The sequence below is a fragment of the Triturus cristatus genome, chromosome 7 (genome assembly GCF_964204655.1).
Source record: "Triturus cristatus chromosome 7, aTriCri1.1, whole genome shotgun sequence".
In the NCBI taxonomy this organism is placed as follows: Eukaryota; Metazoa; Chordata; class Amphibia; order Caudata; family Salamandridae; genus Triturus; species Triturus cristatus.
The window spans coordinates 694,334,348-694,359,582 of record NC_140590.1 but is presented as its reverse complement, the minus strand read 5'-3'; the positions used below and the strand labels follow the sequence as shown (position 1 = coordinate 694,359,582).

At 44.3% G+C, this 25,235-nt stretch overlaps 1 protein-coding gene across 3 annotated transcripts in view; it reads left to right on the top strand.

Moving 5' to 3' along the window:
* VCF1 (VCP nuclear cofactor family member 1) overlaps nucleotides 1-25,235 on the top strand; it is a 58,125-nt gene that overhangs the window by 16,108 nt on the left and 16,782 nt on the right. For 2 of the 3 annotated variants that reach the window (XM_085617343.1, XM_085617341.1), the window contains exon 2: nucleotides 24,898-24,997. In XM_085617343.1, coding sequence (XP_085473469.1) covers nucleotides 24,898-24,997 — 100 coding nt within the window. The remainder of the gene's footprint in view (nucleotides 1-24,897; nucleotides 24,998-25,235) is intronic. The other variant, XM_085617342.1, reaches the window with a different exon arrangement.

Here is a 25,235-nt window from a genome sequence, read left to right as displayed (position 1 = left end):
TGGAGACATAGGACGGGGCGTAGCTAGGCGGGGGGCGGTGGGGGCGGTCCGCCCCAGGCGGCACTATTTGGGGGCAGCCGCGCGGCACTCTTGGTCCGTTGCGGCGGCATTTATAATTTATTTGGGGACACTCACTGACACTACTGTCAGTCACAGTAGTGTCAGTATTCCCAAATAAATTATAAAGGCCGCCGCAACCAGTGCTGCCAGATTTGGTTATTTCCTGCACAAATGGGCGACATTCTTCCCATTTGTGCGGGGGAAAACCCAAATTGCGGGCGGCTACTCTTTAAGCGTTTATTGTCACGTTGTGCGCATTTTTACAAGCTGGGGCGGCGCCTCAGCAGTATCTTAATCAACACAACACTAAAACATCCTTGGCAGCCAGCCCTGAGTATTGATTGGACACTAAGGGCCTCATGTAGGTAGCATACCAGTTACCACTTCTAAAATACCGAACGATACCGAATCGGTATTTTAGAAGTGGTAACTCGTATGTAGGTAATGAGTCGGTATTTTTTACCGATTCGTTACAATTCGGTAATTACCGAATCGGTATTTACCGATTCGGTAATGAGGCATACCTTCCCATTGAGGGGAAGGTATGCCTCATTACCGAATCGGTAAATACCGATTCGGTAATGGTGGAGAAAATGCAAGGGTGGCAGGGTGTCACATTGACACCCTGTTGCACCCCTGATTCGGCCATGTGTGCACATGTGGCACACATACATGCCCTAAGGGCATGTATGTATGCCACATTGCACACTGCTACGCGCTTCCAAATGCATACACACATACATTAATTATTTACCACCAACTAAAAGTTGGTGGTAAATACCGACTCATAAACACACACACACACACTCCCCCTACATATCATTTCTGAAATCGGAATTTACCGATTCGGTAAAACTACCGAATCGGTAAAATTACCACATCGGTAACGTTACCGATTCGGTAATTTTACCGATTCGGTAGTTTTACCGATTCGGTAAATTCCGATTTCAGAAATTGACCCCCTACATACCAATAGCCAATATACCGGTCGGTAACGGTATAATTACCGAAAATCGGCCGTTACCGACCGGTATATGGCTACCTACATGAGGCCCTTAATGCGCTGCGCAGCATAACTACGCCTTGATAGGCCAGTGTGTGGAAATGCTACTGCATTGCATGTACCACTTGAGCTTATTTTAAAAGTGTACTGTACCTTCATGTTTGGTTGGTCCTCGGGCGTCTGGCTGGGGGCAGCTCATGTGAGAATAATACTTTTACTTTCGATTCCCTTTGTGGTGCGTGCCGATCGTTGGGAGATTCAAGCAACAGCAAGTATGTTTTTCCCCTAGTTTATACACTGTTTTTTGGAGGTGGCACTTCTAAAAAGATAAAATGCGCATCACTCTGGGGGTGAGGTTAGGGAAAGGAGGACACCGCACCGAATAGAAGTGCTTTTTGTGTCATGTGTAGAGAGAGAGTGTGTTGCAGGGACACGGGGACAAACCTTCACAGTAACAGGGGAAGTGTTGTAAATGGGCCTGTACATGTAAACTCTTCTCTTCGGTAATGGAACATTATTTTGCAGTTTTGTAGCAGTGTAGTTCGCCACTCAGCCGGTTCTTGGATTCTCTTTGAACAGATTGTGAGGACACCACAGACTCCATGCGAGGGAGACCCGAGGCGGGCTGTAGACAGTTGGTGAGTGTAAAGTGCCCCTGGGTGTATGGGCCCCTTTCCATAACAGGCCACAGGCGCAGGAACATGGACAGACACTGGACACAGTGTACGGTTACGTGCAGTCGACCACGAGCCTTGGATGCACCTTTATTACCTCCGGACCAAGGCCGGCCCAGAGGCTGTAACAAGCATCAAAGTGTTCTAGTGGCGGACGGCTCACTACAGTGAGAGTGTCCGGGCCAGCGAGGGACGTCTCGGACTGCGTCCAGCATGTCTGGGGTAGTCGAGAACGTCCCCTGTGGCTAGGGTCAGGCAAGTGCTCATGTCTGCTGCAGATGTACTGGATTCAAAGAGGGGTGGAAAGGACCGGTACACAATCAGCTGGCTGACAATGTCATGCCTTATTAATCTAAACTTCACAAGCCGTGCGATATGCAAAACTGAAGAATTTTAAACAAGCACTTTAGCAACCATTCCCAGCACCCCCTTCACGGCACACCCTTCGTTGTGTTTAAAGCAGTAGAAAGTTCCTTGTATATTGAGCAGTTTTGGGCAACAAAGTGTCAAGTTAACTGGTGAATATTTTACCTGCTGGAGAGAGATGGGAGTTTCAGCTAGTGGCAGTTTTCACATGTGTAAGGTAGCCCAGAGGATTAATATCGTAGCTGCCTCGTATTCGCATTGCTGATGTGACATTCCATGTTTGCAGTGACTTATGAGTGACATTCCACAAGAAACGTAACCCTTCAAAAACATTTTATACCGTGTTAAAATAATGAGTTGTATATTCATTGTGCTTTAAGTCATAAGCTTGGACATCGTAGCACTATAAATACAGAAGTCGTTAACAATCACTCCTTACCTCCCTGCCAGCCAAAAATCTGTTCCTTTACTGTCTGGTTACATTAATCTGCAGTGACTGAATTAAGCTATAAGATTTCATAATGCAAACTAATGCATTTCCTACTGATTACTTTAACTTGGATTGATCTTTAAACATACAGTGTTCCTTTATTTTGAATGCTGTTACCTGAAGGTGAAGACAATCAAAACTAGTGACTGAATAAACCTATTTTGTCCTCCAACCCTTTTCCCCCATGTCCGGTCTGGTACTGCCCCAGCTGCAGCACTCAAGTTAGTCTAGTGATCAGGTGCGCTGGAATCACCTGTAGTATCCTGAAGGTGCTGCCGGGCAAAGCCTGCAGAGTGCGTGGTGAAACCCAGTGTGGTGGACCGGTCTGCAGACATTGCTGAGGTTACCTACAGGCCCAAGGCCTGTCGGGCAAGGCTACTCTTTGACCTTCTTAGTCACTGTCTCTTGCTGTTACACTAGGTGCTCCTAAGTACTAGTTAGCAGTGCTCCCTTTAAACTGCACCTGCCACCGCCCACTGGACGGTCTACAGGGACCGCTTCGTGATCGAAGGCCAGGCGCTGGTGATGGCTAAGTTGCTTGCTATCTTTAGGCAAACTGTCCATAGGGCAGAATCTGGGCTGTTCACAGCAGAAAAATCCCCCCACACTGTTCCAGTGCCAGCTGCCTGCCAGCAGCACAATCATAGAGAGCATGCTGTGAGAGTCTCACAATGCTGTTTGCGTGGTGAGCATGGTAACAGGAAAACAAACCAAAATTCAGCCACTGGCTGGGATTATCGTTGCAGGCTTTCTGTTGATGGTACAGAAGTGAGGGATCCTGGCTGTGTTTATGTTCTGCAGTGACACTAGACAACCAGGTGGAGGGCCGGGCCTGGTGCAAATGTATTTAAGCTGCAAGGCAGAAGTATATGTGTGTTTTTAGAGAAGTTTTGACACTATAGGTCACAACGCTACTCCCTAACAGCCAAAGCGTAGTCGGTTATAAGCTCCTTATTACAGCGCTGGACAACCAGTAGCGCAGCAGGTGCTGGCAGTGGCTGCTTTTATCATAATATGAAGCGACGTGTTGTGATTCTTCCAGGAGCTATAGTATGCGTGACTAACACATTTTAGTGCGGTGATGCGGACATCAGTACTAAAATGCCTTAGTCCAACCCCTGATGCGTGGGACTTGGCAAGACTGTAATACGCCTGCTGCAAAGGACCTGTGCCATGCATCTCAAAGAATAATATTTTATGGGCACAGCTCAGTGGGTTACTGCTTTTGTCAGAGATTATGTTGTTACTGTGTAGTTCATAAGTTACATTCGTAATCTAGAATAGTGAGCTATGAACTGTTATCTAAGAGCTGCATGGTACATGTTAGAAAGTGATGTGTTTTTTCCCAGTCTTTCTATTTTGTTGTTGCTAAGAAAGGTTTGTTTGGGTAGAAATACATTTTTATTAAAGTCGATCCTAAACACTGTGTCATCTTCTGAGTCTGTCCTTCTCCAGACCAAGCACTCTTAAAAGTGCCTAACAGCATGGGTGGCATGTGAATCTTACACCTTTTGGTCTTCTTTGACTTATGTAACATTTTCTATGCACTAATTCACAAATGTAAGATTCATAGGGGCAGATTTATGAGCCCCTTGCGCCACTTTTGCGTCACTTTTCCCATGTTAAAAGTGACGCAAAAGTGGCGCAAGGGGCTCATAAATCTGCCCCATAGTGTCTGGATGTGTGATTTTGAAAATGTGGAAAGGTTTTGCTTTAGGAGCAGGGATTAATGGAGTCCTTTTTAATTGTGAACTGTAACATCTGCAGTTGTAAAGCAAGCATTCAAGCCTTTGGGCATTCTGGCTGTTAGATAAGATGTTTGTTACTGATGAGGTATGTTTCACACAAGATTCCCTATTAGCACACTATGTCATAGTGCCTTCAATTCTGATCTGCTTTCGAGGTACCATGTTTGTTGAGACTAAGTGTGGTGGGGCAGCACATGCAAAGAAGGTGGGACTGTGTCTGACAAAGGGTAGGGTGTTGAAAATGCACTGGAGAAAGTTAATTATCATGCATTTCCAAGAATGCATCATGATGCATAAAGCACAATAATACATACTAAATGGTACCTCTGCTGTGAGAGAATTCATGTAGAAGCGTGCCCCATATGCTATATACACACACACACACACACACACACACACACACACATGACTCCCCTATGATGTCCTATTCTTTTTCCATCTGCTTTGTATCAGGGTAGTGATAGTTAGGGATGTCTCTCAGCCTTGCCATTATCATTATCCCATACATACTAGATGGTACCTCTGCCTTGACAATCTTATTTAGAGGCATACTCCCAAGCTGTGTGAACCTTCTTTCTCCAAGGGCAGCAGCAGGCAGGAGTGTCTCAGAGCTTAGCCAGTAGCATTTTTCCATACACACTAAATGGTACCCTTGTTTTGAGAGATCTCCTGTAGAACATGCTCCATAAGTAGCATGCACACACAGTACTCCCTACTGCTGACCCCAGTCTGTTTGCCCTATCTTTCACCCAGTACAGTAGCAGGCAGTGGCGTCTCTGAGATTATCCAGTAGTATTCTTCCACATATACACAATGATAGAGATCTCATATAAAATATGCACCATAAGCAGTATGCAACTTTATACTCCCCAGAGCTGCCCCTATTCTGTTTCTGTGTGAACAGGACATGGAGAACCCTATATGCCAACGAGAAGCAGGGTAATTGTATTATATTCCATCAGTAGTCCTGTGGGACTTATGTTCTACTTCAATCTTATTTTAAAACAGATGTGTGTAGACTCAATTCTATTAGTCGGAAGAAACGTACAGGACGCCTTCTTATTTGAATAGAAGTTAATTTGTTGTCTAGGAACGATCTAGCTCCTAAATCTAAAAATAGAAAATACTCTCATGTAATGAAAGATGTAATGAAGATGAACTGTAAACATCTGCGTCGTTGACACGTGTTCTGTGCTGTAAACAGGAACTGCATTGCTGACATGGTTTATCTTTAGGGTTTTTTTTAATGGCCATTATTGAGAAAGGTGTATATATTTTTGTTCACACTTTGAGCATTATTGAGATACTGATCCATGTTTTTGCCTTGAAATGTAAGGAGCTGATTATAGTGCCCATTAGTGATCCATTGCAAAGTCAGTTTTAGGAGCTGCTCTGCTTAAAGCCATGAGTTGCACAGCCTGAGATTTTACTGCTCAATGGTGATATGAGAGCCCGACAGTGCGTATGATGAAGAACTATTAGCGGCGATACTACGTGTCTCTCGGACCTCATTCAAGTGCTCGCTGTCCTTTTTCCTCAGCACCCCTCCGCCCCAGGGGCGACAATCTGAGGGATAGCCCCGGGCGCCACAAGCTCTAGCTACGCCTCTGGACATAGGGGCCTGTTTGCACCCAAGTTGGAAGATGGAAGGCACAAAGACAGGACACGGGGGTGAGTCGGAGTCGTGGGGGCGGAACAGTTAGGGAGCCTGAGGAATCTAACACAGGGGGCAGGAGAGAGCAGACAGAAGATTCATAGAGCAGGCCTGTCCAAAGTGACATGAGGCCTGAGCGTCCACACATGAGGCCTGAGGGCAGAGACGGAAGCCCAGGGGACACTGACAAGAGGCTAGAATGCAGAGTCGGGGCTAATGAGCACACAGACGAGACAAGAGCACACAGGCAGTAGGCAAAAACAGACAGCGGGCATGAGGAGACAGATAGAATGCAAGATCACACGAGAGGCAAGGACACACAGACGGGTGGCATGAGACAGCATGCATGAGAAGGCAAAATCTGGAGTTAGGAAGGAGCAGACGGAAGACGTACACAAAACACACTTGTTAAGAGGATAGAGTTAACCTAGTAGCAGACTGGAGGCGATAATGTGCAAAAACAGAAAAAACTAGACAGCAGGTGCTGACGTCTCCATCAATGCACCCGGGATCTCAAACAACATTCCTGTATCTATCGGGGCCTCACAAACCCTGCTCAGGAACGAGCGAAAGACGCACCTCTTCAAAGAGCACTACATCACAATGCAGTAATTGATTTCGAATACACATTTCTGCACATTCTCTAGACATAACAGAACTAGTACTGCTTTTACATTTGTTGCTAGTCTCAGACTTCCATGAGAAGCCCAATGGCTTCATGTTTGAATTTTTGATTCTAGGATTTTTGCATTTATATGCTTTAACAGCTTATTTCAAACTTGAGTGTTTTGATCGGGGTATTTCTGGCCTTCTGCTGTTTCTGTTTATACAGAATGTTTAATTTATTGTTCCTTCAATGTCCTTTGTTATATAATTTCACGTTAATTTTATTTTCAGTTTCAGCTGGATGTTCTCATTGGAGGTTAATCGCTTTCACACTACTCCAGTTTAATTTTTTTATTTTCTGATTCATACTGGATTGGATTCATACATATCTCCTCACATAAGAGCACAACAATTTGCCTTTTGCTTAAACTCCCCAAACGTGCCTCACACACTCACTACTGTAACCAATTACACTGGCTACCTGTGAAAAAGAGGATTATTTTTAAAGCATTGACTGTGGCACATTCTGCCTTTTACTAGGCTGGTTCCAAATACGTGTCCAACCGGATTGTCAAATTCTGTCCAAAAAGACCTTTCCGCTCTCATTCTGTGTGGTTGCTGGCTATTCCCTACACCAAATGGAAGAAGTGGAGCCGTTCTGCCTGCTCTGTTCTGGCAGCCAAGTAGTGGAATGAGCTCCCTCTTCCACTCTGACAAAAGGCCCAGCGTGGAGAAAGAACTACCAAGATAAAAAGATGGAGCTGTATCATTGAGAGATGAGCAGATGAATACATTGTGGGACATGTCGTAGGATCCAGACAGTACATATGAAAGATACGTATAAATGAGTCCTAAAGTGAGGCCAGTGCCATGGGTAAAAGAAAAATTAGTCAGGTCAAAGGTTTTTGAATTTATTTAAAAAGCACTGCCTAATCGGCGTTTAGTGCTTCAGAACATAGAAATAAAATAATGCACGAGTATGTATAATACACTGCACTATGTTGGCGAGCTTTATTAAAATCGGCATTTAATTTACCACAAAAGGGGAAAACTCCAGTCCTCTCACACTATACTTTATTTTTTCCCCTCACAGGCCAATCTACAACCAACATGCTTTCAATCATACACAGAAGAGCAGCTAGGAAGCCGATAAAAATGGAAGGTATTCAGTGACCTCCTGGTCATAAAGTGTTCTCTAAATTATACACATAGATTATCTACTCACTCAGCAATCAACAGAGAACTTTGGGCCTCTCAGGATATGGAAGCATTAAATGATTTAAATACTATACTGTTGGGACAGAAAAGTCCCTTGCGTAATGTATTTGCGCTCGTGCCCTAGCTCTATTGATATCTGGATTCTTGGTAACAATTTTTGGTAATGTGCGAAAACACATCATGCGTATGTGCCATGACTTTGGCCTGTCTCATGGATTGCAGTCTTGCTAATACTGGAAGGTGCACCCAATGCACTACCCTCAAGTGGTGGAAGGCTACTGCCTCCACCAGGAGGTCAGTAGTACGAGTTCGGTGGTGGCAGCATACCGTGTTATGCGTTTTAGTGATCAGTAGAGTGAACATGTCTTTTTACCTGTGTCATGGGAGTGGTGCCTCCTGGCCCACTCTGGTAAAGTTCTACTGCTGTGTGCTTAACTCCCTTTTGGCCTACATTGTATTGTTTGCTATGACGGACAGTGTGAGGGGTGCGTGTGTGTGCTGTAATGTATGTGTTCCTGTGAAGTGATACAGTATATGAGTTGGTGTACATTTGTGTGTTTGTGCTGGGATGTATGTGTGCCTGTGAAGGGTACAGTACATGGGGATTAGAGGATTCACCCAAACAGAATTGTCAATTGCTGCATTACTGAGAGCTGGATTTGACAACATCTGGAAGAATGAAGAGCCAGGCTCTTCATGCACTTCAAAAGAGCTCTTTGATTTTAAGAGAGGTCACTGGTCAAAAGGACTGTACCCATTTCTGAAAGGAGATGAGCTGATAAGGGAACCATAAAGAGTATGGTTGAGGGTCATGGATAACCTTTTCATGTACATATCGCTGAGGCTGATATCCAGGTGTGAACCTTGTGTCGCTCCCATGGGCTAAATCACATTTGTGTTTGGAAATGGATTGTAAAGGGAGCTTGAGACGCCCAAATTATTAACTGAAGCCATACATAGTGTAGAGAAGCTCAGCACGAGTTCTGCCTGTTTGGACCATGATTGGGGACTAGGGCTCTGCCAGACTCCATGCTGGATGAGGAGACCTCCTCCGGTAGAATCAAAACCATCCGCCCTAGAGCCTGGAGCACCAAATTCTGCCAGACCCTGTTAGGAGGGAGCAAGGTACAATGTGGATCATGGCGAGTTGATCCTGGGAGCAGTGTGTGGAACGGACTGGGAACAGCGTCCTTTCCACTCTTTTCTTTATTAATATTTTGTTCTTGGTGTCCCGGTACCAACTGGGACACCAGCTGTTCCTTTTTTTATACGGGGCCACTGGGGGAGGCCCAGGACTCCTGCGGCTCTTCCTGCACGTGGCACTTTGGGCCTGCATTTTTTCCTCATAATTTTCTGTACAGGGTGCCTTGGGGCACCACAGACGATAATTCTTTTTGTGGGGCCCGCAGGAACTGGCATTGTCTTTTTCTTTTTACAATGTGGTGCTCTGGTGCACTCAACAGCAGGTCCCTCGTTGGGGGAGGACAAGAGCCCCTGCCAGCTCCCTTCCTTGCACCCATCGTGGATGTAGCAGGAGCTGGCATTGCTCCCACCTGTGGGACCAGTTTTTACTTTGCGGGGTGAGAGTATTTACCCTACCCATGGGTAGCAAATCAGATGGTGTGCCGAGGACCTCAGGACACTGTACCTGAGACAGCCCCGGGGGGATGGGGAGGTCCCCGGGGCCATACAACGGCTCTGGGAGGGGAGCAAACAGAACCATTAATGTAGGAGCAGGTCTAACCAATCCATTAACTTGTTAGACAGCGTAGCCAGGAAGTATGTCCATGTCATTTTAAACCTCCACTGCGGGTCTGCAGGTGTAGCATCTATCATGATTGGAACCCCAGGAAAAACTCAAAATCGTGGTGCCCTTGAAAAGGTGATGGAGAACGGTCATCCCTCCATCTATGCTGTAATCTTGTGAGCTCTATCCCAGTCATGTAATTCTCCTGAAGGAAAATTATAGTGGCCTCATTTCTTTTGAAAGAACAGAATACAAGCCAATGCTGCGTGTAAATTTACCTACAATTCCCGTGACCTGAATGAAACAAGAACACTGACAACCGATTATTTCGTTGGATTTAATCCTATGAAAATTGTTTTTAGTTCACGTTCAAAAACATTTAAAACTGATACAGTACATATTCATTACACCACATATACAGAACTTAACTTGAAGATGACAATACTGAAAACATTTAGACACCACTGTGCTCATTCGCCCATAGGGCCAGCATTCATACCGTTCATACTACTCATGCATCCACACTAACATATAACATACGGCAGAAATCTACAATTTGATAATCTTTACACATAGGTCATCAAACCACTATTGTACATAATGATGGGGCTTAATGCTGTTTTTTTACAAGATTGACCGTAGAAAAGACCTTGTTAGTGTGGATGCATGAGTAGTATGAACGGTATGAATGCTGGCCCTATGGGCGAATGAGCACAGTGGTGTCTAAATGTTTTCAGTATTGTCATCTTCAAGTTAAGTTCTGTATATGTGGTGTAATGAATATGTACTGTATCAGTTTTAAATGTTTTTGAACGTGAACTAAAAACAATTTTCATAGGATTAAATCCAACGAAATAATCGGTTGTCAGTGTTCTTGTTTCATTCAGGTCACGGGAATTGTAGGTAAATTTACACGCAGCATTGGCTTGTATTCTGTTCTTTCATTATAATTGGTTTGGCCTTGCTGCCATTCGAGCCAGAACCCCCTTTGGTTCTCATTTCTTTTGAGCATGGAATGTATTTTATATCCCTTGCTCGCCAGACCCACATCCCGTATTTGGTGAATCAAGATTATATATTTATTGCGAGTGTTCATGGTTATTATGGTCCTGTGTATCCTGACTCCTGATGTTCCGAGTAAACTTTCCTTGGATCGTCTGGTGTTTAGTCATCGGCCTGGGCGGTGAACACCCTCCGCTCATGGATTTTGCTTAGTTTTCCGCACTCCGCACTCTGCATTACGCAGAGCTCATGAGAGTTCAGAAAAACTCTGCTCCGCATAGCATTCGTGTTTGTCAACAGCAAGTTGGTGAGTGTGGAAAATCAACCGCCCGGCAAGATTTCTCAATGCGGTCGGGCAGATTTTTCATTGTGAGTGGTCGCGTATGCTCGTGACCGCTTGAGTTGAGAAATCGACCTATGTTTAAATATTGTTATTTATTGTTTATGGCTATGGCTGTTGCTCGTCTATGTGTTGCTGCTTCCTGGTTGCAGCCTGAATCTCCTGTTTTTTAAATGTGGCGAGCTGGAAAGTATAGTATTTTTAATTGAGAATTTGGTTTATATTCCGCAAAAGATTTAAGGAAACAAAAGACAGGTATTTTTATTTGGGGGGTGTTTTATGAGCCTTCGAATGCTTGAAGTGTCATGTGATTTTGTGATACTGTGGATCAATAAAATAAATAAAAATGAAAAAAAGAGAAACCGTCCTTTCGCGTTGAGAAAGCTGCGCTCGAGTAAAAATTCTGCTCTAGCGGCAGAAAGGAAGCAGCGCCCGCTTGCGCTGTGCATGGTGCCGTTCACGATGATTGCACAGTGCGGACAAACACCCGGCGCAGAAAACTACCGGAACAGCATTAATCTAACGCACTCTGCTGCTTCTGGAGCTCTGCTCCACATAGCAGAACTCCGTGAAATCCGCCCAGGCTTACTCTTTATGTGCTCTGCTTCTGTCCCACCCTCTTTCCTCAATACCTGAACCAAAAAAGTACAGCCTCTCAAATAACTGGAAAACAAAAGAAAAGAAACCTCGACTAAGTCCTTTACCTGTTCGTAGTTCACCTGTGCTGAAGGCAATGGGTGGGAGGATGTTGAACACCACCTATTATTGAGTGACTGTGCACGCTCCAAGCCAAATACTGATAATGCAGTTATAGGGTGGGCCAGAGCAGCTCACAAGCTGATTAGGGCCTTCCCTTACACATAGTAAGCTGCCCCAGTAAGTGGTTTTTAACTTCCTCATGCCATTATTGCTAAGTGGTCGATAGGATACAATTGGTGGAAACCACAGTCTCTGTCCTCCTACTTCTCTGCATTTCTGTATATTGTTATGACTTATTTCTATTATATTTGTCTGTTTTTAACACCCTGGATTCCTCATGTTTTGCTTTCTTATGGGCCTTTTCCCCTGATAAAGTTTGGCTGGTTTGACTTGCCAGACTTTATCAGGAGTAAACTGTGAAGGTGTGATAATTATCCCTCAACTCGCAATTCCAATCCCTGTGCCAAGAAGTGTTGTACAGAGATTGGAATTTAGCCCTTATATCGCAATAAGGGCCTAAGTCTTCAGCAATCAGTAGAGTCCCCAGAGAAAGCGAGAATGAGCTTGTGCTGCTCCTAGTTATCATGTATTCCCCTGTACATTCAGTTTCTTCTAAGTCTTATTTGAAGCAGTGGTTGCCAGCATCTCGCAGTGTTGCAGCTACCTCTATTGCCACTTCTTGTGCTGTAGACTGTGAGGGCCTGTAACAGGCTGCTAGGTACTGTTGCCGGTTTACTCTGTGTTTTCTAGAACGCCTTCAAGAGTTTTATGAAAATATTTGCTGTTTGTTTGGGGTGCTTCTCTGGTGTTATATTGGTCTAACCAACTTCATGCATTGTCTGGCTCGGTGAAAAAGTATGTGTGCTGGTTTGCAGCAATTTTCGATTTAGCAGAAAAGTTGAGCATATTTCATATCTTGCTCCCTTAGATTCTTTAATATTCATGAATGAAGCCCTTCGATGTTGCAGAGGGAGTGTAATCAGGAAAGATGATTCTTTTTGCTGCATTTAATGTCATAGGAACGCTTAGTTCCAGGGGGACAATTCTCAAGAGAATAGACATTGTCAGGTTTTGCAAAAGGCGGGAGGCTGGGCCCTTCACCCTTAATGACCAGCCGCTGCTGCCCCAGAGATCCTCTTTGGTGGTAGCAATTACCTGTAGATGTATAGGGCAAATTGCATACGGTCGAGGTGTCGTTTATAGTAAGACTTTTCATTATTTTTCCTGATTGAACTCGTTCTGTAAGTGGACTTGTTCAAATCTTTAGTAACCCGTTTTGATGATTGTTTTAACTTGTTTTTAGGTCTCGCCTGACCCAGCACATGCGCTGGTCTGGCGAGACTTATTGAGAGGGCTCCAAAAAGTGCTACCAGGCCAGCATAGAGCTACAGTGCATGTGCGCGCACACATGCACTGTAGCTCTATGCTTTACCGCGATTACTTTCACTTTCGCGGCCACATGGCCGCTTTGATGTTTGATGCGATCGCGATCACTTGCACGGCCGCTTTGCATAGCCAATAGGTCTCGCTTTTGGGACCTTTATAAGTATTTAGTTATGCAACTGTGGCATAGCTAAACACTTAAAAGGTCCCAAAGGCGAGACCTATTGGCTATGCCAATGCTTGTTAGAGATTTGCTTTACCTTGTAATATTTTATGCTCTTTATTCAATACATTACTGCAGTAAGGAACTTACCTGACAAAAAAGCATTACCTATTTATAGACATGTACTCCAGATGATTCACATACTTCACTATGGAGTTGAAACAAGAAGTGCAAAATGATGCCACGTCTTCCTCCCGCTTCTCTTTAGCTTGTTACTGAATGATGCCTATCACTGTTTGGGGGAGCAGGATATAGAAAAAAAATACTATAATGCAGCATTAAGAGTTATTCTGTAGTGACTACAGCGGAGCTTGTTGATCCGATCAACCTTAACATTATGTGATAAACAATTGTGTTAAACATTGTTTTCTATTAAGTGAAAAGTACTTCGCTTTAATGACTGTTAGTATAGTTTACAGGCCAGATACCCAGGCCAATTCTATAATACCCAGCCATCTCTCTACCCCTGTCCTAACCATACTGCATGGTATTCTGGGACAATCCATAATAGTGACTTATAGTTTTCTCTTGCAAGAGCTCTTCTAAGGGATTTAGCTCCTCCCCTGATCTCTTCCCACCAAAACTTAAAGGTTGAGCCCCTACTGCTTTGGCTCCAGAGGTCTGGCCCAACCCCTTTTGTTGTAGTGGGCCTGGGCTGACTCATCCAATGTGCAGTGTGACAAGCTAAATATCCGAAGTAGATTACCTTACACCCATTCCTTTTCCAGGAAGAGCTAATCACTGATACCTGCTTGTTTTCTATGGAGAGGACTTTGTTTCCTTTGTTAGGGAGCAAACTAATTAACTTGGCCTAGCGGGACACAATAAAGGACTGGCGTCCGACTGTGAGCTGAGCCAGAGAAATATGGTAATTCCTGAAGTCCCCTAAGATGTGGTGGAATTCAAACTTTTCTTACATGTTTTACTCCAGTTTCACCCTGCTGGTTTTCTAGACCCTGTGGCCCTAAGTAGTGCGAAATTGTACTTTAGAGCAGATATCGCATATATGTATAATACAGTGAAAGAACTACAGTTTTCCCAAAAAGCCCAACATACCTACACCCATAAGACCTAACCCAGGTTATTTCCAATTTTGTAGATAGATTCCCTTCTGCTACCGGCTACCTGTGCGGAATTACTAGGCTGCATGTCACAGCTGTCTCACAGGTGCAGCCTGCGCACCCAGCCCAGTCCTCCTTGCTCTAGCTGCGCAGCAGCAGCCTTATGTTAAAACGTGCGCACCTGGTAACGTGCTCAGTCCAGTTGTAGTGAATTTACTGTGAGTGAGACTCTGGTAGTGAGCCTCCGTCACAGCTAAAGTCCAAAATACTGGGTAGTCGAAAGCAAAAACTCCTGGTGGACAAAATGGGTGGAACCCATTTCCCACAAACAGGTAGCGGGGAAGCAGTTGGGGGGGACGAGGGAGCAATGGAGACAAGGAAAAATACATTTTTGATTGTGGAGCGACCCATCAGCAAATGGCTGTTGACCTACCTTCCAAAAAGAAAAAGAGCATTTGCTGTACTGCGATTTGTAGGGAGCAACAGAAGGCTGGGTAGCAACGGGGGATGTGGGAGGTGTGTTTATTTGAGGAGCGGGAGGGTTTCAAGTCAGCCTAACAAAAGGCTGGTATGAGGTTATGTTTTAGAAAATTGACAAATACAAGAAGAGGAAGGCAATCCATTGAATAAGAAGCAAGCAAATGTACGATAAAGTCAACCAATGGTAAGCAGTGGGTGTGCTCTAACACCACTGTAATTTCTTTTTTTTTTCTTGGTTGTTGTTGTTGTATGGTCCACAAGAAGCTTTCAACTGCAGACAGCTAAAAGTTGTCCAGTAGGTGAGACCTAAAGAATGAAGGTGCAAAAGAACATTTTACTACAAAAAGTATGGTTGGAATGCGTCCAATCCGTCCAAGACATTCCACAGAGTCCGCTCTGTTGGAAGTTGCAGATATGTTTAAGTTCACGTTGGATGCGGGGAAAAAATGCAATGCAGATTTTTCTAGACTGCATTCGACGCCATCTCCCATGACCTGCTGCTGCAGTGTGTTAAGGACTGTGGAGTCATCTGGCACTGTCTTGGATTAAATCCTTCATCTCAGATCGCAGACAAACTGTTATGTTAGGATCTTTTCTATCCCCTGAAAGGACTTCTACTTCAGGGGTACTACAGGGCTCCACGCTCAGCCTGGCATTATTTAACATCTACAATGCCCCCCTGATCTAGTTGATTACCTTTTTTGATATTGAAGCCACATCTTATACCGACGACACACAGCTGATCTTGTCGTTGGATAAAGACTATTGGATCCGAGATCAACTTTAAAAACTAACTGAAGTCATCCAGTGGATGCAAGTAATCACCTAAACTGCAATACTGACAAAATGGAGATTATGCTACTCGGGAAGTCCAAATCCTTTGATCTGGCCCTATGGTGGCCCAACTCCTCCCCCGCCCTCAACAAGCCACGGTCTATGTCGTAAAAAACCTCAGAGTAAAATTTGATGACTCTTTTATTTTGACGACTAGCGATGGCAATAACAGGAACACATTTTAGTCTAATAAAATTACTGAAAAAGTTCTTTGAGTACCTCCCATAAGCGGCAAGAAAGACAGCATTTGCATTGATAACATCTTGAATGGACTACTGTAATAGTTTGTATGCAGGTTCATCTAAACAAACTATTCAGAAATTACAGCTGGTACAACACTGCGGCCAGACTGGTACTAAAACTCCCCCGACGTTCCTCTGCATCAGCAGCCTTGGAAGTTTTACACTGGCTGCCAGTGCACAAAAGGGTTCTTTTCAAAATCCACTTATTCGCTTTCAGAGCTTATAGAGCACTGGGGCCAAAATACTTAACTTCCAGAGTTACTCACCACACGACTCTATGAACACTTAGGTCCTCACAACCCAACCTTCTTAAACTTCCTACGTTCAGACTTAAAACACAAGGAGGAAAACCCTTTACAGTCTTGAATACAAAGGCTTGGAATCATCTCCTAGGTATTTGAGATTCATCTAATTGGAAACCCTCTGTAGAAGGCAGCTCAAGACATGGCTTTTTAGCATTCCTGATGCACTGTTGCACGCTACTCCTCTGAAGCACACTCCTCTTGGGTCACTCTGGATTATGTAGCCACATTCATGGCCGCTTAGCACTAGGATGCTCCTTTGGGAGTGTCAGTGCGCTCTATAAGTACACCATTCATTCTTTGATAAAAAATTGATTAGGCATTAGTAAATGTAGTTTTTAAGGTTGGCCTGCGTTTACACCGTCTTTCTGTGCTGCACATTCTTCTGGAGTGATGGTCAGAATGTCATTGGAAGGACTTGTGCGTCTATGTAGTCTTTTTGAAAGAGAGCGGCGGTGTTTCGTGTCATAGAATGAAAATATTTTATTAGCATGCCGTCTTGCTGCTTTGCAAGCCCAGGACTTCAAGAACCAGAATGTTGTGGTCTTGCTCTTGTGGAGAATAGGTGAGGCTAAACGCACAACAAGAACAGTCTCCTCCACCTGCACGTGGGATACTGCTCTGCCAGGTCCAGGACCTGTCGTCTTGCTGTTGGGGAGAGTAGGCAGGACCAAAGAGCCTCAAAATCTGGCACGTTCTCCTGCAGCATGCGACAGGCCCCTCAAATACAGGCTATTGGAGCCTAAATGAGCCTTGACTGGGCCACCTCCCTTGTTTCTGTTTTTTCCCTGCTTCCAATATGGCAAAAAGGAAAGCCTCCGCAATCTTCAACGGTAAATCCAGTTCTGCTCCCTCTTGCGTTTTTTAGTGTTTTTGTTTTTTTTTCTTTTTTTCGGGAGTTTTGACTAACAAACTATATATGGTTGAGGAAAGGATGGGGACGGTGAAGCGTATAGTTGCAGAACCATTCTGTTCCGGCCTGTCATCTTGCATGGAAACAAATGGTGGTCAGTATCTCAGGGCTCAGGTGAACCAATGAGTTTCTGATTTGTTTCCTGCTCATTAACTCTACCCCAGACACACTGGTCTTTTAGTTATCTACCATCCAAGAAGAACAAGCATTGGGAAAGCAATAGGTCTCGCATTTGTTTAAGTTTGAGCTTTTGGCTTTGCTAATGGTATAGTATTTTAACCATGTGTTATTGAGTGTATGAATGTGATGTGAGTGTAATTATGTGGGTTGAATTGTAATTGTTAGCTATGGAGCAGTATGAAGCATAGAGTTAGGAGGCGATGAGCAGTATGATGAATTGGGAAGTAGAGTGAGGATTAGAAGAACAGCATGAGGTTGAAGGAAGGGAAGTGAGTAGGAGAGTAGCATGAGGCAGGATAAAGGCAAGTGAGGAGAGCTGTATGAGGGAGAAGGAAGAGAGTGAGGAGGATAGCAGCCGAAGGTAAAAGGAAGGAGAGTGAGGATAGCAGCATGAGGCAGAAGGATGGAGAGAGTAGCATGAGGGATATGAAAGGTGAGTGAGGAGTAGAAAAGTAGCATGAGGCACAAGGAAGGAGAGGTGGAGAAGAGCAGTGCGAGGTTTATGGAAGGAGAGTAAAAAGGGAAGAGCAGCGTGAGACAGAAGGATGGAGAGTGAGGAGGAGAAAAGCAGTGCGAGGCACAAGGGCGGAGAGTGGGGAGCTGAACTGTAGTGTGGGGCACAAGGTTGGTGAGTGAGGAGAAGAGCAGCATGAGCAATATGGATGGAGAGTGAGGAGGAGATGAGCTATGCTCTGTCGACTAAGGTACCATTTGGTTTGGTCCCCAGACATACCTTATGGGCTAAACTTTGATGTATGGGTATTCTGCTGATTAGATTCAAATGAATCATTTTCCTACACACCAACACCTGCTAACATTATAGCTGTTTAGTATCTTCTTTGGTATAAATTAGACAAATCTCAATGTGGAGATTTTATCAGGGTCCTTTCATTCTCTCAACATAACTTCAGCACCATGCTTGTATATGGAAAGATCTAAGGAAAGAACCTTTTCATTTGCCTTAAGACTGATTCTGCAGACGTGCTTCCTAATTCCACTACAGGGAAACCCATGTTTACTTCTCAGTAACTCAGGCAGAAGCTCTTTACCTCTCTACACACACAAAAATGACCATGGGATCATTTTTGCTGATCACTTCCTTTTTCCCAGTTTCTGTGCTGAAGTAGGAGAAAAATGTGAGTAAACCATGCACGATCGTTGGTTTTACCTCACTGCCAGTTCATTTCTACTGACTTGAGCGGAATCCTCGTTAAAAGTCGAAACCAGTTCCTGCAGCCGATTTCTGTACAGGCCATTCATGGAACCTGCAGCAGCATATTGGGAGAATGGCAGAGTTTTCATTTGCTTTAATCCGTTGCAAGTGAACAGACCCACTCCAGAAAGTTCTTGATTTGTGGCACTTGTTTAGTGCTTTGAAAAGACAAGCGCTGCCGGCATCTCTCAGAAGGCCCCACCCACACCGCAAGCGGCCAAGAAGAGCACAGAGATCCAAGTCCCAGAGCAGGGTCAGTGCAGCCAAGTTAAGGAGCCAGCACAAGATGTACCATGGGACACGTGGGGCCTTTAACCACCTCTGGCCATTTGATACTAGGGTTCCGCACCCTACAATGTAGTTTTATTTACTCGACCCCAATACAACTAAGAAATGAGGAAAATAAGAGAACTAGAGGTCAAATGAATGGATCTATTAAAATATATTGGATGAACATCCCACCCCTCATGAATGGAGGGACAGTTCCCGCGTGTGATCGTGGGCAATGCATTGCCTCTGGTTTGAGTCCAAATTAATGTGGTTTTGGTTCCTTTTATAGACACTTAAAAAGTTACTAATTGTGTTGAAGTGACATGGGGCCCTTCGAAGCAGGGGGCTAAAACAGCAGCAGCATTCCCTAAAACTGGGGTAGGGAATAGGCCTGAGATTTAGGCAGCGGTTGAAATAGAATCAAAATAGTGCAGGTACTCCTTGTGACAGAGTACCTGTCTGCTACTGAGAAGTTCCAGTACTCACCCATTGAAAGTATTGAACCCCTGCGGAGGAGTAGTGCAGGTACTCTCCCTTTAGAAGTAAAGAAGTGCAGGTACTTAGTACCAGCGAGTGCTTGCCCATTTAAAGCACTGGATTTAAGTCTTCCACCCAAGCTCTGATAAGTAAAGACAGGCTAGTCTCTGATTTAGTCAAACAGGCCTGACAGGGTCCCATTTAACTGCCGTAAACGAAGCGTCTCTCACTTCTAAATGCAATAAAGGGACTTAGAAAAAACACCCGCCACATTCACCCCTCCCACCCCCTGAAGTTTCAAACAAAAGAACATTAAAAGTGCTGTCATGCAGCTGAAACAATTAGAAACTCGTACAACGCGCCTCGGTAAGGGGTAGTACTGTTTACGCTATATAAACCCATTACAATACAACCAAATAAAATGGATTAATCTTACGCGTAACATTAGTCAAATTAAGGCGGGGACGCGAGGAGAAGGGAAACCCTCCCTTTTACACTCTGACTTTAAAAGCAGCCCACTCAATAGCGTAACGAAATTTGAATCCCTTCTGCCCCCTCCCCCCACATACTCCCTGCAAGGTACATGGAAGGCCCCCTCCTGATTTAATCAGGAGCGCTCCGGTTTGGGGACTGCAACTGTGCTGAGGGCCGAGCCGGGCCCCCCTAGCACCACGCAGGCGTATGTTACGCCACCGAGCCTACTGACTAACACGAAGTGGATGGAAGAGGCAGTAAAAAAATGGACCGAGTCCAGAAAGAGCGTTGATTTACAATTCTGCAGTAGATTACACTGCGAGCGAGAGACCGTATACCAGATGAAAAATGTTACAACAAACAACATGGAGCTCTTCGAAAAAAGAACTTTCACCAATTTGGGGGTTTCAAAGAGCCACGGCCCGCACCGATATGTTACAGACCGTACTGTCTCGCAGCTCCTAATCCCTGTTACAAAGTGCCCTTCTCTTGAACACAAAACGCTACAATCTAACAGGCGCCAGTATAAACACTTCCACTACTAATAAACCTACCATGACTTCTAACACCACGTCTGCTGGTCCGCCTGAAAACGACTCTGCTTGTATCCCTCTAAGGGCCGACTGCCTCTTTTATACCCCGAGGAGCGGCCGGTTAGTCACAGGGCACAGCAACACGTGTCTTGAAAAAACACTGATTTCGCTGTCTAATTGTTTTCCCTAAACAGGGACATAGGTCTCATGCTGACCCAGGCCAGGCGTAAGCGTAGTGCATCCTGTGAATTTTTTTTTTTTTCTTTTCTTGTTCCTGGTAGTACATGCAGTCCTGTAGCTATAACGAGAAAGAAAACTACAAGTGCCAGAATTGCTTACTGCTACCGCACTATCCACTAAGAAGGGGGACACCTGAGCAAAAATACGGGCAGGTATACCAGGGGAATAAACAAGTACCAAAAGAAACAGAATACCTGCCACTGATTGATAATAAATACGGCCCTAAACAGGGTCCAGATAGTTAAGAACCACAACCAATAGGCAAAACCAAAACACGAGAGGAACAACAAGACAAAGTCTAAAGAAATTTGAATATTTTTAGAAAAGAGTCTTTTTATTTCATCATTATTCTTTATATAGATGTGAAAGTCATTTTTTTGGGAGGTTTAACAAAGTAAATTAGGGAAAGTATTAGAGAAGGATATCAAGATAATACAATTTCTGAATAACAAATTGCTAACAGTCCCACAACCGCTCCTTCAGACAAACATACACTCATACTCTCTCATATCAGACAGCAGCATCAAACAACATATGGCATAAATATATGCTAATAAAAACATGTACAAGTTGAAATGGTCATTTAACAAATCAAATTAGAAGAAATGGACTTTGAACAGCCCATACGGCTAAAAAGCGCCAATAGGCACGTTTACAGTAGCCAGAAATGCGGTAACAGAGTGCCGACGCGCGTTTCGGTGAACAGGCCCCAGCAGGGGCTGCACCTTCATCAGGGCGAAGGAGGGCAGATGTGGTGGGACAAGCGCACCTGAAAACAAACAAAACGTTAACAATGATAGAAAAGATGCAGTAAAGATAAACGATATATAAATACGTACATATAAGGCTCCAGATACAAATATAATCAAAACTACAACAATAAATAAATAATACAATCTTAGACTCTAATTAGGGGTCTATTAGGAATTAAACCTAACATGATAAATCGTGTCTGAATAGAGTAAATCATAAATCATAAACAGGTTTGCCAAAAAGGTTGAAACAATAATATAAACATTTGAGCAATATATAAGAGTCAAGGAATTGGAATAAAGTGCAGTCAGGGAGATTAGACCTCTATCCAGTAATATAGGTTTGAAAGAAAAAACTATTAGACATTTAGTACATATAACTCAACATACAGTGAATACAAGGACAGATAAAGAATTGCTCTCTGAATAAGCAAAGAATGAATACGTGCTGGAACAGCAATGGAGAAACGTGAGCCATAAAGTGTAATCTTATATATTCCTTCAGGTCTATCGGGGTTAGCAGGACCAATAGAGAGGGGGCAGGGTGGAATAGTGCTCTCCTTATATCTCTTCAGGTCTGTGAGAGTCAGAAAAGCCAGCAGGGGGTGGGGGAGAAAAATGGGTGCCCTCCACAAGGGAGGATGAGCCAATACCTAGCGGTCAGTAGTTCTCAGGATAAAGAATTCAGCCAAAACCTGGCGGTCGGGAGATCAAGCGCCGACCAACGGTAACAGTGTTTCTTCAGGGGAATGGCAGGCGTCTATTGACAAATGGAAGCCTAAAGATTTTTATATATATATTTAAAAAGGCAATGGTTTAAATAATAAGCCCCCACAATGGTATCTGCACGGATAATAGACAGGACTGACTAGGGGAGAAGCTCTGGATCACCTACCCGTATATGATCAAGATTAGTCGTCCACGGGAAGAGGTTTTCCTTTAGCAGGGCAGCGAATGGGCGCACAATGACGCCCTCAATCAGAGGGACCATGTCGGATTTTAGGAATATCGGCGAGGAGGATGGTAGCGCCTGAAACGAGGCAGAAAGACAATATTGAGGCCCCGGTCATAGGGCGGGTATCGCAGAAAGGAACCAGGTCTCGGGGGGAGAAACTTACCCGAATTCGCTCGGCAAGACGATAAACAAACAGGCTCGAGGCACAGGTCTCAGCGGGAGCACAGCGGGTGAGCGGCTTCCGTGTTAGGAGTTGTCAACAAGGTAGACACCTCCTTTTATATAAGGGTAGGTGGTTGACTGGCCAGAGAAGGCCTGGGGGTGGAGTCCGCTAAACAGGGAGGAACGGAAAAAGGATGGACATGGAGGAGGGACTGGGAAGGAGACGAATGCGGCGGCCATCTTAGAACGGTCAAAGTGGTGGTGCCTAAAGGAGGAAACTAATAGAGTGCAATCATATTGGAATGAAAGGGGGGGGAAAAAGCCAGAAAATAAATGGAAACAATAATAAAAAACTAGATAGAAAAACAACAAATAAATCTATTAAGGGAATAAAAACAAAAGAAGGGTCCAAAAAATGAACTGGGACCAACAAATCTTAAGGGTACATTACGCGTACGGGGAAGCCCAAGGATGGAATGGAATAATAACAACAAATAAAGGTAACAGGAGGGATCTCCAATAGGATAAAACGCAAACGGGAAGAAGGGAAGGAAAAAAGGGGGGGGGGAAAAGGGGGGACAGCAACACGTGTCTTGAAAAAACACTGATTTCGCTGTCTAATTGTTTTCCCTAAACAGGGACATAGGTCTCATGCTGACCCAGGCCAGGCGTAAGCGTAGTGCATCCTGTGAATTTTTTTTATTTTCTTTTCTTGTTCCTGGTAGTACATGCAGTCCTGTAGCTATAACGAGAAAGAAAACTACAAGTGCCAGAATTGCTTACTGCTACCGCACTATCATCATAGGTTACTAACCGGGACATGATTAGCTTCTGCACGGACAGCTTTTGCTTGAGATAAGCCATGCACCAAGCCCGAATTGCTTAGCTGCCCTTAGTGGCCATGGCAACAAGCGCTCGCCAGGCAGCCGCTGTTTATTTTTGCATCGCGCTTTCACTTTAAAGTGAAAGCACGATGCAAAAATAAACACGCGGCGCCCTGTCTGCTTTTGATTCTGCCCATCCGGACTGGATCTCACGGCGTGTTTATCTTAACACACCTCCTAAAGATAAGAAATTGCTTTGCAACAGCCACAAAGCAGACGAGCCGGTCCGGATGGGCCGGACCAAAAAGCCAAAGGGAGGCAACAAAAAACCCTCCTTTCCAATGGGAAGCCAGCGTTTACCATAAACGCTGACGCTACCCAATGGAAATGAGGGGCGGGGCTTCAAGCCCTTTTCTAAAAGTCCTCATTAACAATAAATCTCGCTGAGCGTGCTGCGCATGTGCGCAGCAACGCTAGGCGAGACCTAAAAAGGACTCATTGCAGAAAAAATCTAAAACTGTTGCCCCCGTGAGGAATGTTGCTAAACAGACTGGAGAATCCTTGGTTAAGAACCTATTTGAATTGGTGTTAGTTAAATTAACGGCTATTAAATTGTCTTTGGCTAAGGTTACGGAAATAGTGGTAGGTGCCAAAGGGCCCAGATAGGAGGTATAGATCAGGCTTCTACTGTGAAGAATAAAGAATCCTGGGGTCTGATTCAGGGCAGTACTGCGGGCCCCAGGAACAATGGCTCTGATGTGGGGGAGGTTTGCAGATGTAGTCCAAGCTTGAGAAGGTAGATGGGTATGGTAGCTGACACAGTGAGAATAGGGGGCCTTGTTGAGGTCCAGCTATTTCTTTCCTCCTCGATATCTTTCTACAAAAGAAGGATTGTGTCTGGAGAAGTAATTGTTTTTTGATTGTCCTTCTTTCCCCATCCTATATCACTAGCCAGGGAGAGATCAATCAGTGGCAGGTCGTGAAGAATTTTCCTTTTTCCCCCCCCTACGATCGCACATACAGAGAGGGAGTGGAAATAAGTACCGCCTACATTTGCCCCACATTTTGAATGTGCAAGGATTTAATTTCATACACTGTTTTAGTGCGATTTGGTCAAATGGGCGTACAGTTGTTACTTTGTCAAAAAATTGATTTTGCATGAAGTGAGGTATCCTCATTAACAAAGTTTGTCACACTTCTGCCTTTATCTATTTATACAAATACACCTACCCTCCTCTTTCAGCCTCTCAAGATTTCTGACTCTTGGAATTTCTCTCAGACACTGACACATCCTACTCCTCATTTAAATCTTCTCACTATCTACCGCTTCATCTCTTCTGCTACCAAAATCCTGTCCGGCTGACAAACTTCTGTTGCCCCAGGACCGACTCGCTCTGACAGCAGGCAATGTTCATGCATTTTGGTGATGTTTCTCAAGATATTTTCCTCATTATCTCACTCTTGTTACTTTTGTTTCTCCTACTATCTACCTCTTTCCAACCTCTTCAAACCCCAACCAGCCTCAGAGCTTTGAGGTGACCTCGGGGGCATCATAAAGCTTATTTTTATTTTTTTCCTTCAAGTAACTAGCACAGCCTTCTATCAAAGCCTCCTCTTCCGATTGTAGCAGTTGGTAATTTCACGTAATGGGTAATTTTCACTTGGTGATTTTCTGTTTCCCATTGCAGATCTGCATTTATTGAGCACTGTAATCCAAAGAATATCCGCTTTTAGATTTTTAATAATTTTTTAATGTGCTGTTTTTTTTCTAGCAGAAAAAGAAGAAGGAACTGTAATGATGAAGGAAGTTCTCTCCCACAGCCCAAGAGGAATAGCAGAAGCCAGGTGCTTACAGACACTTGGAATATAGAGGTGATTTTGGGTTTAAATGGCATTCATTGATTTTGTACGTTTTTTAAAAGGGGTGCAGTTGTTGAGTAATGGTAATGTACTGTTCTCAATTGTTATCCAAGGCATAGTCTCCCTGAATCCTTTACCTGATAGATAAATCTGCCACCATAAAGAACTGAAAGCTGCCTGTCTACTAGTATGGTCGTAGCCCGCTTCCGTCTGGTTAATTGTTTTTCTCTTAAGCAATGATGGTCGGAGC